General features: G+C 30.4%; 1 protein-coding gene and 1 long non-coding RNA gene across 2 annotated transcripts; both read right to left on the bottom strand.

Annotated features, from left to right (window-relative positions):
* Nucleotides 1-1,100: 1,100 nt before the first annotated feature.
* Nucleotides 1,101-3,877, bottom strand: LOC149498891 (uncharacterized). The gene is made up of 4 exons (XR_016318475.1): nucleotides 3,213-3,877; nucleotides 2,859-2,996; nucleotides 2,089-2,170; nucleotides 1,101-1,272 (listed from the first exon to the last, which is right to left on the bottom strand). It is a non-coding gene; the product is annotated as an uncharacterized LOC149498891 (long non-coding RNA).
* Nucleotides 3,878-11,372: 7,495 nt separating this feature from the next.
* On the bottom strand, nucleotides 11,373-17,341 carry CSLA02 (cellulose synthase-like A02). The gene is made up of 9 exons (XM_012220801.4): nucleotides 16,518-17,341; nucleotides 16,163-16,261; nucleotides 15,737-15,989; nucleotides 13,936-14,046; nucleotides 13,466-13,602; nucleotides 13,255-13,368; nucleotides 12,972-13,171; nucleotides 12,670-12,879; nucleotides 11,373-12,049 (listed from the first exon to the last, which is right to left on the bottom strand). The coding sequence occupies exons 1-9, from the start codon at nucleotides 16,845-16,847 to the stop codon at nucleotides 11,887-11,889; spliced, it is 1,617 nt and encodes a 538-aa protein (XP_012076191.1). The 5' UTR covers nucleotides 16,848-17,341; the 3' UTR covers nucleotides 11,373-11,886.
* Nucleotides 17,342-17,639: the final 298 nt, after the last annotated feature.

Below are 17,639 nucleotides of genomic sequence, written 5' to 3'. Positions count from 1 at the left end.
AGACACAACTTATTGTTTTCACGTCTAACTCTTTTTAATTATGCCAATAAGTCTCTATTCTCCTTAATGTTATACTTAAATAATTTACAAATTTTCTCTTTTTACATCCTTGAGTTTAGCCTTGAATAATTGAGAGTTTAATTTATTTGTCTTAGATCCTCTTTTTTTTTTTACCCTTCATGTAATGTAAATTACAATTTTCACTTTTTATTCCCTAACAGTAACAGTTCTAGAATTTAATTTCTATCTTCATTGAAATGTTCATTCTAATTCATATTCTATACCATTTATTATTATTTTATCAATATTAACTTTTGCAAGCCTAATTTAGTCCTCGGGATAGACAATATGATAAAAATTAATCAAACATGCGATCATTATAAGTAATTTAAATTCTAAAATCAAATAAATTTTTGACATGCCGACAAAATAATAAAATCAAACAATTAATTGCAACTTCACAATAAAAACAATTTCCAACAAGCAAAGAATAAAACATTTTTCTCAAATCATAGTTCAAATAAACTCACTTTCTTATTGTCTTTAAAACTCCAAATTTTTTTCTAAACCATTTTAAATAATTTTCGAAGCAGTGTCTCTTGTTGGATCAAGGTGTACTGGGTGATCAGGCCATTACACCAATTTCCAACTGATCCTCTACTTCAAAATTTTATAGAGGGGATTTAGCAAACTCAAAATATTTCGTTTATAAATGTCAGTTACCCAGACCTATTTTAATTTCCTATTATTTATGTACCTTTAGTTCTCATCCTAAGTTTGATACAGATTTCCTTCCATCCTCGTGCACGATGCGTCCATCGGCACTAAAATGGAATTCAATCCAGACTACAGCTCCTTTGTTGGTTACGGCCGATCCCAACAGAGGAGTTCTCTATTTAAATTCCTATGTTCCGCAATTGATTCCTAAGTCCCAACTTACGCTCTGATACCAACTTTGTCACGACCCATTTTCGTGGGCCGGACCGGCACTAGGACCTGGGTGGGCTTAAGGCCCCCGAAGCCCGTAGTAAGCCTAACTTATTCCAATTCGACATTCTACAAATATTTATGGATTCGGGCCCATTAACTTATTATGCATATGCATTCAAAATACAGTTCATATATTTAAAATGGACTTTCATTATTTAATTACAACCCAACTGGAATACAATTGCGGAACTCTACCTTTGTATTTACATCGTTATTTCTATCATTAACAGTCTTCTACAATAAGTGTCTCAACTCCACAAGGCTTTTCTTTCTTTTTATTACCTGGAAAAAAAAAATAGTAGGCAGGGGTGAGCGCCAAACTCAATGAGTAGGGTTAGATAACCCTCTCACCCCACACAATCACACAGATGCTAAATATTTTTATCTAGTTACCGTTTAATTATATGATCATGCAGTTTGTCACACAAATGGCAATACAACAGCAATCACAAGTATCATCACCTTCATATAATCACATCACGTGGAAATTAGTCAGTGGCACCACCTGAAACCCCAACGAGCCGTCCTCACACATGGCTCGCCCTCTCATACATGTGCACCAGGGAGCCGATCCCCCATACGGCCAACTGGTCTTATCCTCACTGACCAGTCCTCTCATTGTTTTTCCATTTTCTCTCTTTTCTTTTCCATACCAACAGGAGGCAACTCGGTGGTCTCCATCCAATCTAGATCATCAAGTGCTCACAACAGGAGGCCACCCTGCGGGCTACAATCAAATCTAGATTATCAGGTGCGCAACAACAAGAGGCCATCCTGTGGTTCTATATAATCCATATCATCAGGTGCACACGGGGGCGCCGATCTCCCATTTTCCCGGCCGACGGTCACATTTCATATCATATCATATTCAGGATCCATATCACATAGACCGTCCTCACAAACCCATGGTGGCCCACTTCATCCCAATTCCACACAAACAAGGCACAGTATATACACAGCACAAGTAATCACATAATTTATTTAATATCAACAATTAGTGCAGCACAATATGGCAATTCAACAAATTAATGCATGATAGCATTTAGCCGTGAATGCATGAATGCAGGCGGATGATACTAGTTATCTAACACTACTCACAGTTCTTTATTGTCCTTTAAAAGGACTGCCTTTTTAGCCACATGCTTCCAGCTTTTGTCCTCGCATTTTGTATTTTATAAACCTTTAAAATAAATAAGAAAATTCTAAATAAGAATTTTAATTCAAAAACTTATATTTCACATTCGTTTATTTATTTTGGCTACCGGTCATTTAATTCACTTGTTATATACGCATATATATTTAGGTTCTCTCATTTATATAAATAACTATTCTAATTTATAACCTTTAGATAAAATCTCTAATTATTCGGTGAGAAATATTATATAATGATAATTCTAATATTGTATAATATTTCTTAATACTTCAAATTTTTGTCGTCACTACTTCTTAAGAATATAACTAATTTAATTCTTCATTAAGTGTTTTATTAAAAATTCGGCAACATTTTCTCTATAAACTGGACTATCCAAATTTTTCATATTTTCACAAATCCACACACACAGCCCATCCATCGGGCAAATTCATATCCACTAATCTCGTCCGCCATATCCGTCATTTATTCGGTCACTTAATTCACATAATCCATTATAATTAATTGTTCTATAACTATTTATTTGTTAATACCTAAAATTTATTATTAGCTAGGAATATATATATATATTTTTTTGTACCAACCTTATAGTTATACTTAATATTCATAAAATATATTTAACAATATTTAATTCAATTTACTTAAATACTTAATTAAGTTCATTAATTAATTAATTCGGGATTTATTCAAAAATTGCGAATTAAGCTTTAGAGTGTACCGATTGAAAATCAGACGACGGATCCACAACCTACATGAGAAGAGGAAGATTCTGCCTTTTGGTGCCTCACCGGAGTGTCGCCGGCCAGTCGCCGGACCACCGCCGTCGCCACCGTGCACGGTGGCCGGAAATTCAAATCTTCACCAAAATTAACAAACAATATATCATTTTATTCGTTTCGATGAGAGGATCATTAATATGTATTCAAATCAAGGTGGGTACGAACTATTTGGCCGAAAATTGATCGGAAAGGTTCGGTGATACCCATTTTGGGTTTTCCGATTCCGGCTATTTCAGTCGACGAGGAGGCCATCAAATTAAAGAGGAAGAAGAGAGGAGTCATTTGGTACTCACCTTGTGTCCTAGGCTTGCCTGAAACGGCGTGAATCGCCGGAAAAAGGTGTCCGAAACTTCAAGCTCTTCCCCTTCGAAATAGTCACAATTTCAGTTCAAATCTACGCTATAATCTTCTTCCTCGCGTTGAGTAGATGTTTTTAGAGTATTCATTTGCCAAATTCGGTGGCCGGAGGAAGGAGATCAAAGAAGAGGGAGGAGGAGGAGGAGGAGGAGGAGGAGGTCACGCTACTGGAGAAGAAGAAGGAAGAAAAGAAAAGAAAAAGAAAGAAAAAAAAGAAAAGAAAGGAAATGGGCCGGTCCGGTTCGATTCGAACCGATTCGGTCCGATTCAGTGATTTGATCTCGTTTCGTTTGGTTTTTTTTTTTTTTTTTTTTTTTCGCTCGGTTTTTCAATTATTCGTGTGGTTTCGACACAGTTAATTAATTTTTAGGTCCGGTTTAATTTATTTAATTATTTAGTTGGGTCATAAAACATCTCTTCAATTAACTTTCTAATAGTACAACAAATAATGATAACAATAAATTAATTTAGGATAATTAGTTTATATCGTAGAGTTCCATTTTATTTCATCGAAATTTCTGAACGTTCTGTTTTTGGGCTTGGGCTCAATTCAAATTTGGGCTCAAGTTAGAAATGCTCGGTCTTCACGACCCATACTATAAAAAAAATTCGGATTTTTGATTTAATAAAAATTCTAAAGTTTTGAAAATAAAAATTCGGGATATTACAGCAGAAGAGATTAATTTTTCGAATAAAAACTGGTGCATTTTCAAATAGAACGACAAAAGAAACCTTTCACAATATTACCCGAACATAATTTTTTTGAAAACTTGTTACAACTGACACCGGTAGAAAAGTTTAATATAACAAATTTTAATGGAGGAACAGACCGCAGTACCAGACTCTATTGATAAAAGAAACTTACCCGAACTTGAAGATCTAAGTCTCCAACCACAAGCAACTAACTCCAAATAAAAACTGCTCAATATCGAGAAACAATTCCATGAAAGAAGAGAATGAAAAAAACTCAATAAGATGGTACAAAAAACACTCAATACGAAAGACCAAATCCAAATTTTATTCCAAACGATCATAGGTTTGGAAATATTAAAAAAAAATTAAAGAAAATTAAAAAAATGATGGTCAGGAGTGAAAAAAAACCACCGTCAACCAAAGAAGGCTTGTCGTCGATGGTTTAAAAATAAAATTCAGGACACAGGAAAAGAGAGAGCTGATTTAACTAGTTGATTAATGAATAATATATCTTTTAATTTTCTAATAATAACGAAATTAAAATATAATTAATGTTCTTTCAAATTAATAAATTAATAATATCACAACATCTATGAATAATATTTTTTTCATTTTTTTCAAATAATAACATTATTGATATTTCAGTTTTTTAAATAATTTATATAATATCTCTATATAAATAGCCGAAGCAAATTCACTGACATGGTCTAATTCTAAAATATGTTCTTATTTAGTTGGAGTCAATTTTTATTTTTTCATTCATGTTCTGATGAAGTGATAAGTGAGACATTCTTTTTTATAGGTCTCCACTTGGCATTTCTTTTCCTTTATTCATTGTCATATAATTATTACTTTTCAGTTAATTCTTGCTATATTTTGGTTGTTGTTAATTATTATAATTGTTATTATCATATAGAATAAAAAAATAGCTTAATATCATATAAGTAAAATTTAAAAAATATTTAACTATATTTGTTAGTTTAATAGGTTAAATTTGAACATTACAAGTTGTAATATTATTTATTTACAAATAAATTATATAAATATTAAACATTAATAAAAAAAATATAATATTACAAGTCTTGAAATTTAACAAAAGATGAAAAGTTATTGCAGTATTGTCTTGAAATTTAAATCCAAAAATTCAGTATGTATTGTTATTTTCCTATCATTAATCATTTAATACCACCCTTAATTAGTGATTAATTATTTACATATCCCCCTTAATTTAAATGGCTCCCTTTATCCTAGTGGTACAAAATTGTTAAATTGTACCACACAAACCAACCAAATGGATCCAAAGAAGCAAAATTGGAGTTAACAAGAAATTAATTGCAAAGGTATAGTAAGTAAAGAATATACTAAAAGATGCTTGGAGAATATTAATTGTTGTGACTGAAAAGAGTTGACCCCATGTGGTAGGAGAATGGGGCCTAAGACTCCCAACATTAGGGGCAGAAACCCAATGAATAAATGTTACAATTGACAAGTCACATTCTTATTATTGAGGGAAATGGGTAGATTAGTACAATACAACTGCCTAAATGCCAAACACATAGAAAAAGCAAAATGAGAAGACACCTCAACCAACTAATACATATATATATATATATATTTTTTATCACTAGGAGGATGTGTAATTTCTTGAAACCCGATGAGCATTTAATCATCTTAGAAAAGTACGCTTCTCAAAAATTAAAATTTTTTTCATCCTTATGGGATTGAGATCACTTATCACTCCAATCGACACCTTGTTAGTTCATTAAACAAATCTTTTGCTGCTTTTGTTAGGAAGTTGTTTTCAATTCGTTCACAAGATTTATATTTTAACCTGACTATTAATTTTTTTGATTTATTAGTATAAGTCTTGAAGGATTGTATTTTCTTTCTTTCTTTTTAGTTATAAAGTTATACTATGGATTAATTTTTTTGTTGTATAATGTATTATATTTGATTTTTTGCTTGATTTAGTTAAAAATAGAGTTTGTATTCAACAGAGTTTATTAATTCAATCCATAAAAACAATAATTCAAAAAGAAAAATTAGTTTCGATTTATGGAAATTGATATGGAAATATCTCTAATCGTTAGTGTATATATATATATATATATATATATATATATATATATATATATTGGAAACTATAAGGATAACTTTTTAGGATTTATAAAATTCTTTAGGTTGACTCATTCTACATTGTGATTGATTAAGTGGAAGAAATACTAAGAACGATGAGTTGCTGCTCAGCATCATGTGACCAAAATCCAACAAATTAATAAAAAAAACATAGAAAGGGAAAGATAATTAAGATATAATTAAGCAAAACCATGGGATTTATAACATCTCTAATGCAATCATGGATTGTGGCCGATGTGTTTTAATAAATAAAAATTGTAGATGATGATATGACTGAATGTGTATTTGTAGATGTTAGATTTTAAAAATGGTTTTTCAAGTTTCAACGCAAGAAAAAGTTTAAGGGTAAATAAAGGAGAAAAAATGAATAAATAGAAAAAATAAAAAACTGAGTTACACTGTCTAACAGAACCTCTGAAAATAGATAGCATAATAGACAATATTTTTTTTTTTTTTGATATTTAGACTCACATACCAAACAGACAATAGCGTTGGAGAAGATTTTATTTTTAACTTTTAATTTTTCAAACGCGGCAAATAAATTAATGTAATCAACGGTTGCATTGAAGATGCTCTTAGTGGGCAGAACCTTGTCCTAAATAATTTTCCCTAATAAGAAGAATAAAAGTTTTATCTTACTGTTTATGATACTCCCTTTCTCCCATATATATAGGGTTAGCCTAGTTTGACATTCATATAAATTAAGAAAAATTAATTAATATAATTGAATTATATTTTTTGTTTTGTTTCTCAAAATATCCATTTATAATATTAAATGATGGACATCAATTAGAAATGTAGATATACATTAAATATGAGTATATTAAGAAATTAGATAATAAATCTTTTAAAAAAAAATGACTATATTTTAAGATAGACAGAAGAAATATTTTTTTTTTATTCATTAAGAGGTCGATGGACTGAAGTAACAATGCAGACTGTACAACATAGGTAGTCTTCCCCTCTATTGGACTCATTAAATTAGCGAAAACACTCGAAATCAAAAAAATTCAAACTCGAAACTTTTTATTATTTGTATTAGTGAAAAAATCAATTAAATCACGCGTAATTGACAATTTTTTAAGGAGTATTGATTCAAAGAATTTTCCTGGTACGAAATAAAACGGAAATTTGCATGTGGATTGTCAGTATTTTCGGTGTCGGCTCTGATAAAAGTGGACCATTTTCAATTAATTAATTTTATTTTATTTAGAACATGTGATTTTGTATTCCTTAAGGAACCCCACATCACATGACACTTCTGAGTAGTGTCAGTGCCTTCCATACTTTTCTCTTTCCTTAATAGAGACTACCTCATAATCTTTCCTTAAGATTTTTAGTATGTCTACCTATCATACTATATATGGTAAGATTTGGAACTTCATGTATAGCTACTACAAGCCCAATGCTATAATAAATATAACTTTTATTTAATTTTCTCTCTCACTTTTTTTTTTTTTTTTTTTTATAATTTTGGAGGCATATTTTTATGGTTGAACTTTAAACTGAGAATAATAAATATAAGTTTTATTTAATTTTCTCTTTTTGTTTCGGTTTTTGGACGCATATTTTTATGGTTGAACTTTAAATCGAGAATAATATAATATTTAAAATATATAAGTAAAGTTCGACACAGTTCACTCTGCTTACTCTAATCATTTCTTGATAATTCATCCAACCATTTCTTAATTATGGACTTTTTATTTTGTCAAGAATAATTCATTCAGATAATAATAGGTTTGTGAATCCTATCTTATCTCTCCATCTCCAATAAGTTCATATGTTTTTTTCCGTTCTCCAATCCCATTCTTCAATAATATAATGCCTGGATTCATTTCAATAATGAGGTATTTATAAAGAAATAGAAAATATATTTTTTATGTAGAGTTATTTAAATTTTTTTAAAAAATAATAATAAAAGATAAACTGGTCCATGCATGAATTCTAGTATTAATGAGCAACAACAATGACAAGTTAACTCCAGCGCAGGAAAAAATATCACAAAGCATGTGCCTTTTTTTAGATGTGCTTTTCAAGGCCATAACGTGCACAACCTCAAGGCTGTCTTTCTCTGCAAAAAGGGCAAAAAAAAAGAGGAAAAAAAAAAAAAAAGATGAGAGTTTTCCTTTCTAACAACAATGGGAGTTGATTTCACATTATTGTTTAAGTTTAAATAATTTAAAATTACATTTTGGATTAATAATGAAATATAATATAATTAAATATATAATCAGTTATATTACATTATTATTTTATTTCAATTTATAAAACAAAATATGAAATTTTAGTAAGTAATTTCTAAATATAAAAGACAAACTAGAACTATGAAATGCAGCCTTGTCAAGAAACAATACTTAATATAAATAAATGTATATCCTGAATAAAAATATATTAGACTATCTTTGGGCGAGAATACAAATTCATTCTTCAGAAGCGCACTTTATTGAGATGATTAAAAATTTTTTTTCCGCTCTATAACTCTATAACTTGAGAGAATTAAATCTTTTACTTAATACCTAGAGGATTAAACCTTCTGTTAATACCAAAAGGAAAAAAAAAAAAAAAACTATCACAAACTGTTGAAAAAATTCCTAATAACTTCACCTACATAGGGATCCATATTTCACCTTTTATATATTAAAGTCATGAAGCAATCACTAGTTACTTTTTAAGGCTTTTCTTTGTATATTTTTTTTCTTTGTCCCTGCCAGAAAATGGATGTCTGCCATTCAAAGATTAATGGCAATTGTCTCTTATCAGACCTTTTTATAGTAACCATAGAAATTGTTTGGGGTCCTTACAAAGGGCTGTTTCTGTTTGAGGAGTGGCAACACAAAGACAAGTCTCTCTTGTCTTAATCAAGTCTTTACTCCTTTCCAACAATAATTGCAAACATCTATTAATGCAACCAAACAAAATTTGCTTCCTACATATTTATCAAAACAAAGAAACATAGTTAAGTCAAATTAATTTAATTGGCTAACCTACAAGTAACTTAGGGTGTGTTCGATAAAATTAGCTTTTTTTTTTTTCCCTTAGCTGTTAGTTATTTTAATAGCATTTAGTTATTAGTTGTTTTGTTAGCTTTTCATAAAATAGTAAAAACTAAACGTTATATGGATCAACTTTTTATAAAATTCTAAATTAAATTTTAAAAACTAGTTTAAACACTATGTTACCGAACACTATAAAAAAATTGTGTTTAGTCAAAACATTAAAAACTACTAAAACATTTGATGCCGAACACCACCTTAATTTAAAACATTATTGATTGGTAGACATATTTATTTATTTATTTTGAAAAAGAGTGGTTGAAAATATAAATAAATCATATTCATATATCAAGATCTTAAACACACAAGATTTGGTATATTCTGTACAAGGCACAATAATTTGAGAATGTGGTTTACTATGGCCAGCTGGAGTATGGGATGGGCTCCACATAATATAATGGAGTAATGGTCATGCACAATGTACTTCTACATGTTGTGTTTTGCACGGCAGTTTTTTTAAGTAATTTTTAGTATTTTGATTAGTTAAAATTATACATATTATTTTTTTATAGTGTTCAGTAACATAACATTTGAATTAGTTTTTAAAAATTAGAGTAACGTTTTATAAAAGGTTATTCCCTTTAACATTTAGCTTTTAGCATTTTATGAAACATTACTTACATAGCTAAACGCTATTAAAATAATTAATAGCTACCAAACAATTAATTCTACTGAATAGATCCGAATATTTAGAAATTAAAAAAAAAATTGTATCAATTTCAAAGCATAGAGGTTAGGGATGAAAGCAGGGTGAATTTTTTCAATACCCAATCTAGCTCAATTGGTTTAAAATATATTTGGATGTTAGTTAAATGAATTTAAAATGGGTAGGATTATTAAATTTTTTAAAACTTTGATATAAAAAAAAAATTCTGATTTACACTTAGATTATGCTGGTGAGTGCTTCAAAATCAAAAATATATAACAGGACAAATAGGCCCTGAAAATGTGGAGATGATGAATGGCAATTAGTATGAAGAGCACAATGTTTTCATCAATTTCACATGCCAAACCAATAAGAAGAAGTTGCTTTAGAAGTTTCCATAATCTATGGCTTGATTTTAATATTCTAATATTATTTAAGAAGCTAGCTAGTTATTGTTACGAGTCCCAAGAAAATTAATTTAAAAAGAAAAGAAACATTGTTGACCTTCCTAAAGCTCTCAAGCAATCTATAGTTTAGTTGTATAGAGTATAATATATAGGGAGTGTGGTTACATATTTTAACTTTTGCTCAATTCTAAATTTAATTTATGATGTGACTCTCTTTCTTTATCTCTGGTTAAAGCGTAAAAGTTTACCGATAAGGTGGTAGTTTGAATAGTCTTTTCATTTATATGAGGAGTGAGAAGTCTCGAGTTCTAGTTTGAGTCCTCTCGACCATAGTTATTTTTACTAATTTGATGAGCCATGAGGAGAGCCACCCCTGTTATTTCGGCCTTTCAAAGCCTCTAATAAATTTTAAAAAAAAAGTGTAAAAAGGTTACCAAATATAATTGAGACTTCTACTTGAAGAAATCTAGACTTAGAGCATCTTTTTTACAATTCTAATTTTAAAAAAGTTTATTCCTTAATACAAAGGTTGTCCTTGTGATGCTAAAGGGTAGCAAAACATAAGTGCCTTAGAATATAAAAGCAATGAAATATGACTCCAAATTAGATAGCATTACAAGTCATTATTCATTTCAAAGGTTACAAATGATTGGGACAAGCATGAAAAGTGACCATAAGGATGTCTTCCAATGCCTTAATTTCTAAAGCATTTGCAAAACAAGGATTAGAATTTAGAAATGATGGTGTGTATAACAATTAATTAGGCTAGACACTTGCCTTACAAGGCTGGTTAGGCTTGTTAATTAGAGCTCATGTTCTCATTCAATGATTCGAAGAATAAAATATATGTAATGCAAAGGATTGGAGCATCTAATACCAAGTTCAATTTTATAATTTGGCAATTTAAAAAAAAAAAAAAAAAGAATTTTGATAGGGCTTTGCATAGTTTTGATATAACAAGGAGTATAATCCCTTCATACATTAGAACGTAAAAGTTTTTGGCCCTCTGAGTAAAATACATTTTTTTGGAGATCGAACTTATATTCTCGCCCTTACAAGGATTGAGATTGCCAATTCTTTATTGATAATTTGCATAGTTTTATGTGAATCATATAATTTGCATAGTTGTTCAAGATTTAAAATTAGTAATACAATCCAAGAAACAAGAAACACAAAGGTAGATTTAATAAATTAACTATGATTACAAATACACTATTACAATTCATCAGCTTGTTCTGCTGAAACTATGGAAAACTAACAATTGGAGACCCAAAATAAACAAAAAGAACAATAATAATAAAAAAAAAGTCTCACAATTACAAGCAATCTATTTAAATGAAACTATAACATTATTGTTGCCTAAAACATACGCTGTTTTTTGCAGGCTTCTTTGTAACTCTATATGCAAAATAACGGCGTTTTTTCTCTTCTAGTATTTTTTTTTTTTTTTTTTGTCTCTAAAGAAGTCATGACTATGACTTTCCTAGTTTTCTAGCAAAGCATATGGAATGACATTTTTTTTCTTAAGTGAACTCAAATCAATCATTTCTGATAGTTCCCCACTTATAAATTGTGTTGCAGGGGAGAAAAACATAGACACAACATGAGAAGAACAATAAAGGGCTTCACGCGGATTTTTCCGTGTCAGAAGCCACTTCTTCTGCTGCTGCTAAGACTAAGAGCTAGGAATGATGGTGCCGACATATCCGATTCCGGTGATAAAGAAAGTGATTGTTTGAAGGAAGAGGTATACAAAGTAGTTGTTCTTGCCATTAACAAAATCATAACATCCACACAAGAAAAGAAATGCTGCAAACCCCAACTCCAATGTGTTAAGCCTGTGAAGAAGACAACAATAAAAACAAAAATACATGTTAAAAGAATCCAAATAATATGTATTTAAACAAAGACAGCTGTCTTAGAATCACTTCAACTATTAATTTAAGAATACAAAAGTTGGAATCTTAATCTTACCAAGTATTATTGGATATGGCGTTTAATTATTGTTTACATAGATTATGGTATAATATTTCTAAATGAATAGAATCTTAAAACATATTTATTGTCTTATCTATTAACATTATTGTAAAATCTGCAGTTAGGTAAGGCAACACTCTTGTCTGATTCTTGCAACTAAAACCAGAAACAAATCTGCCAAGACAATAAGTTCTTCCCATCTTGTTAATTATATACAAATACATATAAAAGATTCTCAATTAATATTATAAAGAACTCAAAAGCATTCAATTGGGCTAAGTGGGATTTGGTTATAATGACAAACATTATTGCTGATATTTGGATTTGTTAGTTTGTTCATTTACTCCACTATTCAGAAACTGACATAAATAAAAATAATTTGGATAAACTTACTCATTTATAAAATGTGTGGTAGGTCAAAATAAAATATAGAAGTGTTTATTCAAATAAGATTATAGAAATGTTGAAGAATGTTTTGTACCTGTCACCGAATTTGAATCGGAGTTTTCTTGGCGGTTTAAGATTATTTTTCTTGGCTTCTGCATTTTTTTGAAGTGTATTTCCCAGTTTTTCAGTAACAACCCATTCATTAGCTCTTCCTGCTTCTAGCAGACCAATGAGTGTTGCTTTTGTTCGATGCAAAGACATCACATTCTCGAAGAGAATCCAATAGAACAGTAAATGAATTGACCTGAAAAAATCAAGAACATATGATTTTTTAGTACAGTTTCTGCAACATCAGGAAAATTGAAAAATAAGGTAAAACGAAAGAAATGAGCATACCTTGGAGTTCCTACTGAATTTAAAATGGTAATAATTGAAGGAATATAAACAGCTCCCCAAATTGGAACTTTAACTTCAGGAACCAAAATGGTTAGTGGAAGAACAACACAGTAGAACCAAAATGTCACCATATGAGCAATGATCTTGCGAACGAAGAAGAAACTATAGATCACATAAACCTTTTTCCAGAATCTCACTTTCTGAAATGTTCAAATAAACATTAATTAGAAAAAAAAAAAGAGTCAAGAATTTATCTTTTTCAAAAGAAAAAAAATGAACTTACCTTATTTCTAACTATTTCCATAACCATTTTCCTGAACAGATTAGCAGGACCACAAGACCACCTATGCTGCTGAAACCTGAAGGCCTTGAAAGTACTAGGAAGTTCACTTTTCACCTATCAAAACTAAATTTTATTAATATGTGTAACAAATTATATTTTAATCACTGCAATTAGCCATATTAAAAAATTGGAAAATTATTTAATTATATACATGTAGGTCACCAAGATAAACAAATTTCCATCCTCTAAGACTAGCTCGAACAGCAAGATCCATGTCTTCTACAGTGGTTCTGTCCTTCCATCCACCAGCCTCGTTAATGGCCGCAATTCTCCATACCCCAGCAGTACCTGCAAATCACATTTTATTTTAATATTATTAAAAAACTTATCAGGATTTACTACAGAAGAATACAAAAACAGCACATGCTATCTGTTGGCTGATAAAGTCAAATTTTTCACAGTTTTGTTATTTATGGGAGGAAGAAAACAATTGACAACAATATTGATTTTGACCTTTTGAAGAAAATGAATAGTAGGTAGTAAATAAAATAAGCATGAACAATTTAGTTAAGCAATGCAAATTACATTAACCTAGTTGATAATTAAAAATTTAAAAACAAAGTGAAATAAGAAAAGGGTAATTTAATTAAAATTAAAAATGACATTATCTTAATTAATTACCATTGAAACCAAAGAATGCATGAGTTGCTGATCCAACTTCTTGCTCCACTGTAAAATGGTAATCTAATGACATTTCTTGCATTCTTGTCAACAAACACTCATCTGCATTCACTGCAAAAATTGTTTCAAATAATTATATTAGTATTTTATCTAATAATAATATAATCAGAATAATTAATTAATCACATATGAAAATTATATGCATAATAAATTAAGGTGCAAAATAAAATTTCAGAATTTCATACCTATATTTGATGTTAAAGATTATTAGCATAATGTAATTTATTTGCGTTATTAATAGTAAATAATTAAGATTAATTAAGGAAAATAAAAGTAAAAAAAATATTTGTCCTTTATATATATATATATATATATATATTTAAAAAAAAAAACTGTTCACGTTTTGTAGTTAGATATGGCCACGTCAAAGAGAGCACGAGTGATGCCTTTCTTATCCGGTGCAACGGACTTTGAAATTAATTTAATTTTCAATTTATTTTTAATTGTTTATAAGTATTTATAAATTATTTTACGTACTAATAAAAGTACCAAATCGAAGTGTCGGCAGTTCGGGTATGGTCCCACCGTCTGATGTGGCTTCCCTACATCGAAAAGCCATGTAAAAGCAGCACGTGACCCAGAAGTGGAGTTAACTGCTGATACTAGAAGGTTTTGAATGACAAATTTACCCCTAAAACTTTGTCATGTTCTCCAATTAATCCTTTAAGGAAAGTGGTTGGCCATGTCCATGTGCTTTACATACACAGACAGAGGAACACGGGACAAGAACTCCAGTTCTTATTTTCTTGCCGGGAAATGACAAAAACGCCCCAGACTTTCTGTAACTCTTTTAGGTTATTTATATAATTCAATATTTGTTTGTAATTAATAATTCATAAATTATTTAAAAATATTTATATTTAGTAAATTTATAATAGATCCCTAGAAATGGAATGTATACCCTTTATCTCTAAAATTTAAAAAAAAATCTCTAAAATTTAAATTATTAAATCTTGTTTACATAAGTAGGTGAGAAAAGAAAAATAATTGATGGAATGAAGGGAAGTTGGAGCTAATTATGGAATTGAATATTTAATTAATTAAGAGGTTAAAAATGGACAAATTTGAGGTTTAGGAATCATAAATTCCACCCTCAACTAATCACATTATGTTTGTGGGCAGTTGCTACAGTAGGTAAGAGTGTATGTTATTCTTTCCAGCAATTTACTATTTTGCCCAAGTTGAACCCATGACAAACGTGATGTATGGTCAATAGATAACCAGACGTCACAGTCATAGGTTGCAAAGCAAGTCAGGGCAAAAGTGACCACCATCCCCGTGATTGGTGGGTTTTAAGTGGACCCACCACAACCTCTGTTCCATGCAAGTTAAAACTGCGGCAGACTAGATAAACTACTACTAGTGATAGAAGGAATAGTCTTTTGCTTGCCAAAAAAGGGAAAAAAAAAAAAAAAAAGAATGCAAAGACCACCGACACTCCTTAATTCTTTTTTTCTTTTTTTTTTTTTCTTTATATCAAAATAAAATACTCACGTTTCCACTCATTTTACTAATGACCCCCTAATTATCTAACATCTAGGGCTTAAAAAGGGTTTTATCTAAATTAATAATATAGTCTAATATTTACACTATAATCAAATTACACCGTAAAAAAAATATTATTTCGATTATGAATTACGACATCAGCAAATCAAACCGGTTCTTATTATGATTTAAATCCTTAATGGAAATGGTTTAACCTAATTATAATTGTAATAAGAAGTGTAAATTTAGAGCATACCAAATCTCCAGCGAGCTTGAACGAGAGCAATGTCAGGATTGTGGACCAAGAAAGGAATGGCACGTCTGAGAAAGTCAGGCTCAGGCTGGAAATCAGCATCAAAGATAACAACGTATTCACAGTGTTTAACATAACTTCTCTTTAAGCCTTCTTTTAAAGCACCGGCTTTATAGCCTCCTCTAGTTTCTCTTATTTGGTATACAATATTTACTCCTTTGCTTGCCCATCTCTGGCATTCTAGCTCCACCATTTTCTGCCCACACCAAAAAATACCCAGATAAAAAAAGCTTTTCTGAATCATTTTTTCTTTTTAATTATAACCAACCACCAAGATTACACAACATAATAATTGGACCCACCAAGATTACATAACATAATAATTGCTCTAAATGAGTTCATTAGAAGCAAAACAGGTAGAGTTTTTACCTTGATTTCTTGGTCGGTTGAATCATCAAGAACTTGGATCACTAAACGATCTGCTGGCCAAGAAAGATTAGATGCTGCTCCAATTGACAGCTTGTAAACCTGTCACAAAACCAAACTAATAAGAGTTGATAGCTTGTAAACCTGTCACAAAACCAAACTAATAAGAATTGATAGCCTGTAAACCTGTCACAAAGCCACATAATAGGTACAAAAACTATAAAAATTTCAAGAAGCATCCAACTTTTTGAGAGTAACTCTTATGCAAAATAAACTCAGAAGTATAAAACCCAAAGCAGAACACACCGACCAAAGACATAATATCAAACAGAGCAAGAGAGAGAGAAAGAGAAGAGACCTCTCTTTCATTGAACATTGGAATTTGAACAAGCACGGCAGGGAAATTCGAATTGCCAGATTCCAAATCATCTTGTATAGGTTCCCACTTGTAACGTTTTTCTGGTTTCTTCCAGAAAAGCTTAACAAGGATTATAACAATACCCATATAAAGCCTTTCCATGAAAAGCATAAGTGACATGGCCAAGCAAACATAAACACCGAGTGTCAACAGAGGAACTATCAATGGGGTTTTTATCAACTCCCATATGAGTCCAATTTGAGCTCCAAAATCATCTCTTGAAATTTGAAATGATTCTGGAATTATAAATTTTGGTGAATCCTCCGCCATCTCTGTTTTTCTCTAAGAACAGAGCAAAAACAGAGCGAAACAGGGGATAAGGTGACAAATATGTTAATTACAGTACGAAACAAAACAAGGGAAGTACAACAATAAGAGAAATAGATCTGATTGTGATACGGGTTTTGAATATTTAACAATGCGGATGAGATTGAGTTTGTATATAACTGGTACCAAATCCAATATTAAAGAGGAAAATAAGAAAAAAAAAACCCAATCAAAGTCTCAGCATTTTCTTTCTGTTTTCAACAGGAAAGGAAAGCACCAGAAAAAAAAAAAAAATCTGAACTTTTCCACTCTTTCGGAGCCTCTTCTCCCACAATCTGACCCAAGCAATAATTCTGTTTCTTTTTCTTGCAAGACGAAACAGAAAAGAAACAGAGACAGAATAGTCTTGAGGCAGAGGAAGAGAGAGAGAGAGAAAAGAGAGAGAAGTGCAATGTGTATGTGTTTTTGTGTGAAAGAGGAAGGCAATAGATAGAGAGAGAAACATGGTGTTTTATAGCCAGTTTTGGTGCTTTTCCAAATTTTAATTACTTGCAGTAATAATTCTTTTTTTCCTTTCCAAATAAAGAATTTTTTAATTTTAGAGACATTTTATTATTTTTGGTTTAGCTTAATTTTAGAGTCTATATTTAACAGTTCTAACTACAAGTAAGCATGTGTGGAGTCTTCTCTTGACAACACAGAGTCTGCTTACATGGAATTTTGGAGGAAGGGTAAAGTTTATATTTGAAGAAAAAGAACTACTGAAATTACTGTAGTAACCCTACCAAAATCACC

The sequence above is a fragment of the Jatropha curcas genome, chromosome 1 (assembly GCF_041381405.1).
Source record: "Jatropha curcas cultivar XTBG-Jc1 chromosome 1, XTBG_Jcur_1.0, whole genome shotgun sequence".
NCBI lineage: Eukaryota > Viridiplantae > Streptophyta > Magnoliopsida > Malpighiales > Euphorbiaceae > Jatropha > Jatropha curcas.
The sequence above is the reverse complement of the archived record's forward strand: the minus strand, read 5'-3'. Positions and strand labels throughout refer to the sequence as shown.

Coding starts and splice junctions, on each gene's coding strand:
- CSLA02 (XM_012220801.4), bottom strand. CDS start 16,847: ATGGCGGAGGATTCACCAAAATTTATAATTCCAGAATCATTTCAAATT. Junction 14,047..15,736: donor TCAAGCTCGCTGGAGATTTG/GTATGCTCTAAA, acceptor CAATTTTTGCAG/TGAATGCAGATGAGTGTTTG. Junction 12,880..12,971: donor AATTCAGTAGGAACTCCAAG/GTATGCTCATTT, acceptor TGATTTTTTCAG/GTCAATTCATTTACTGTTCT.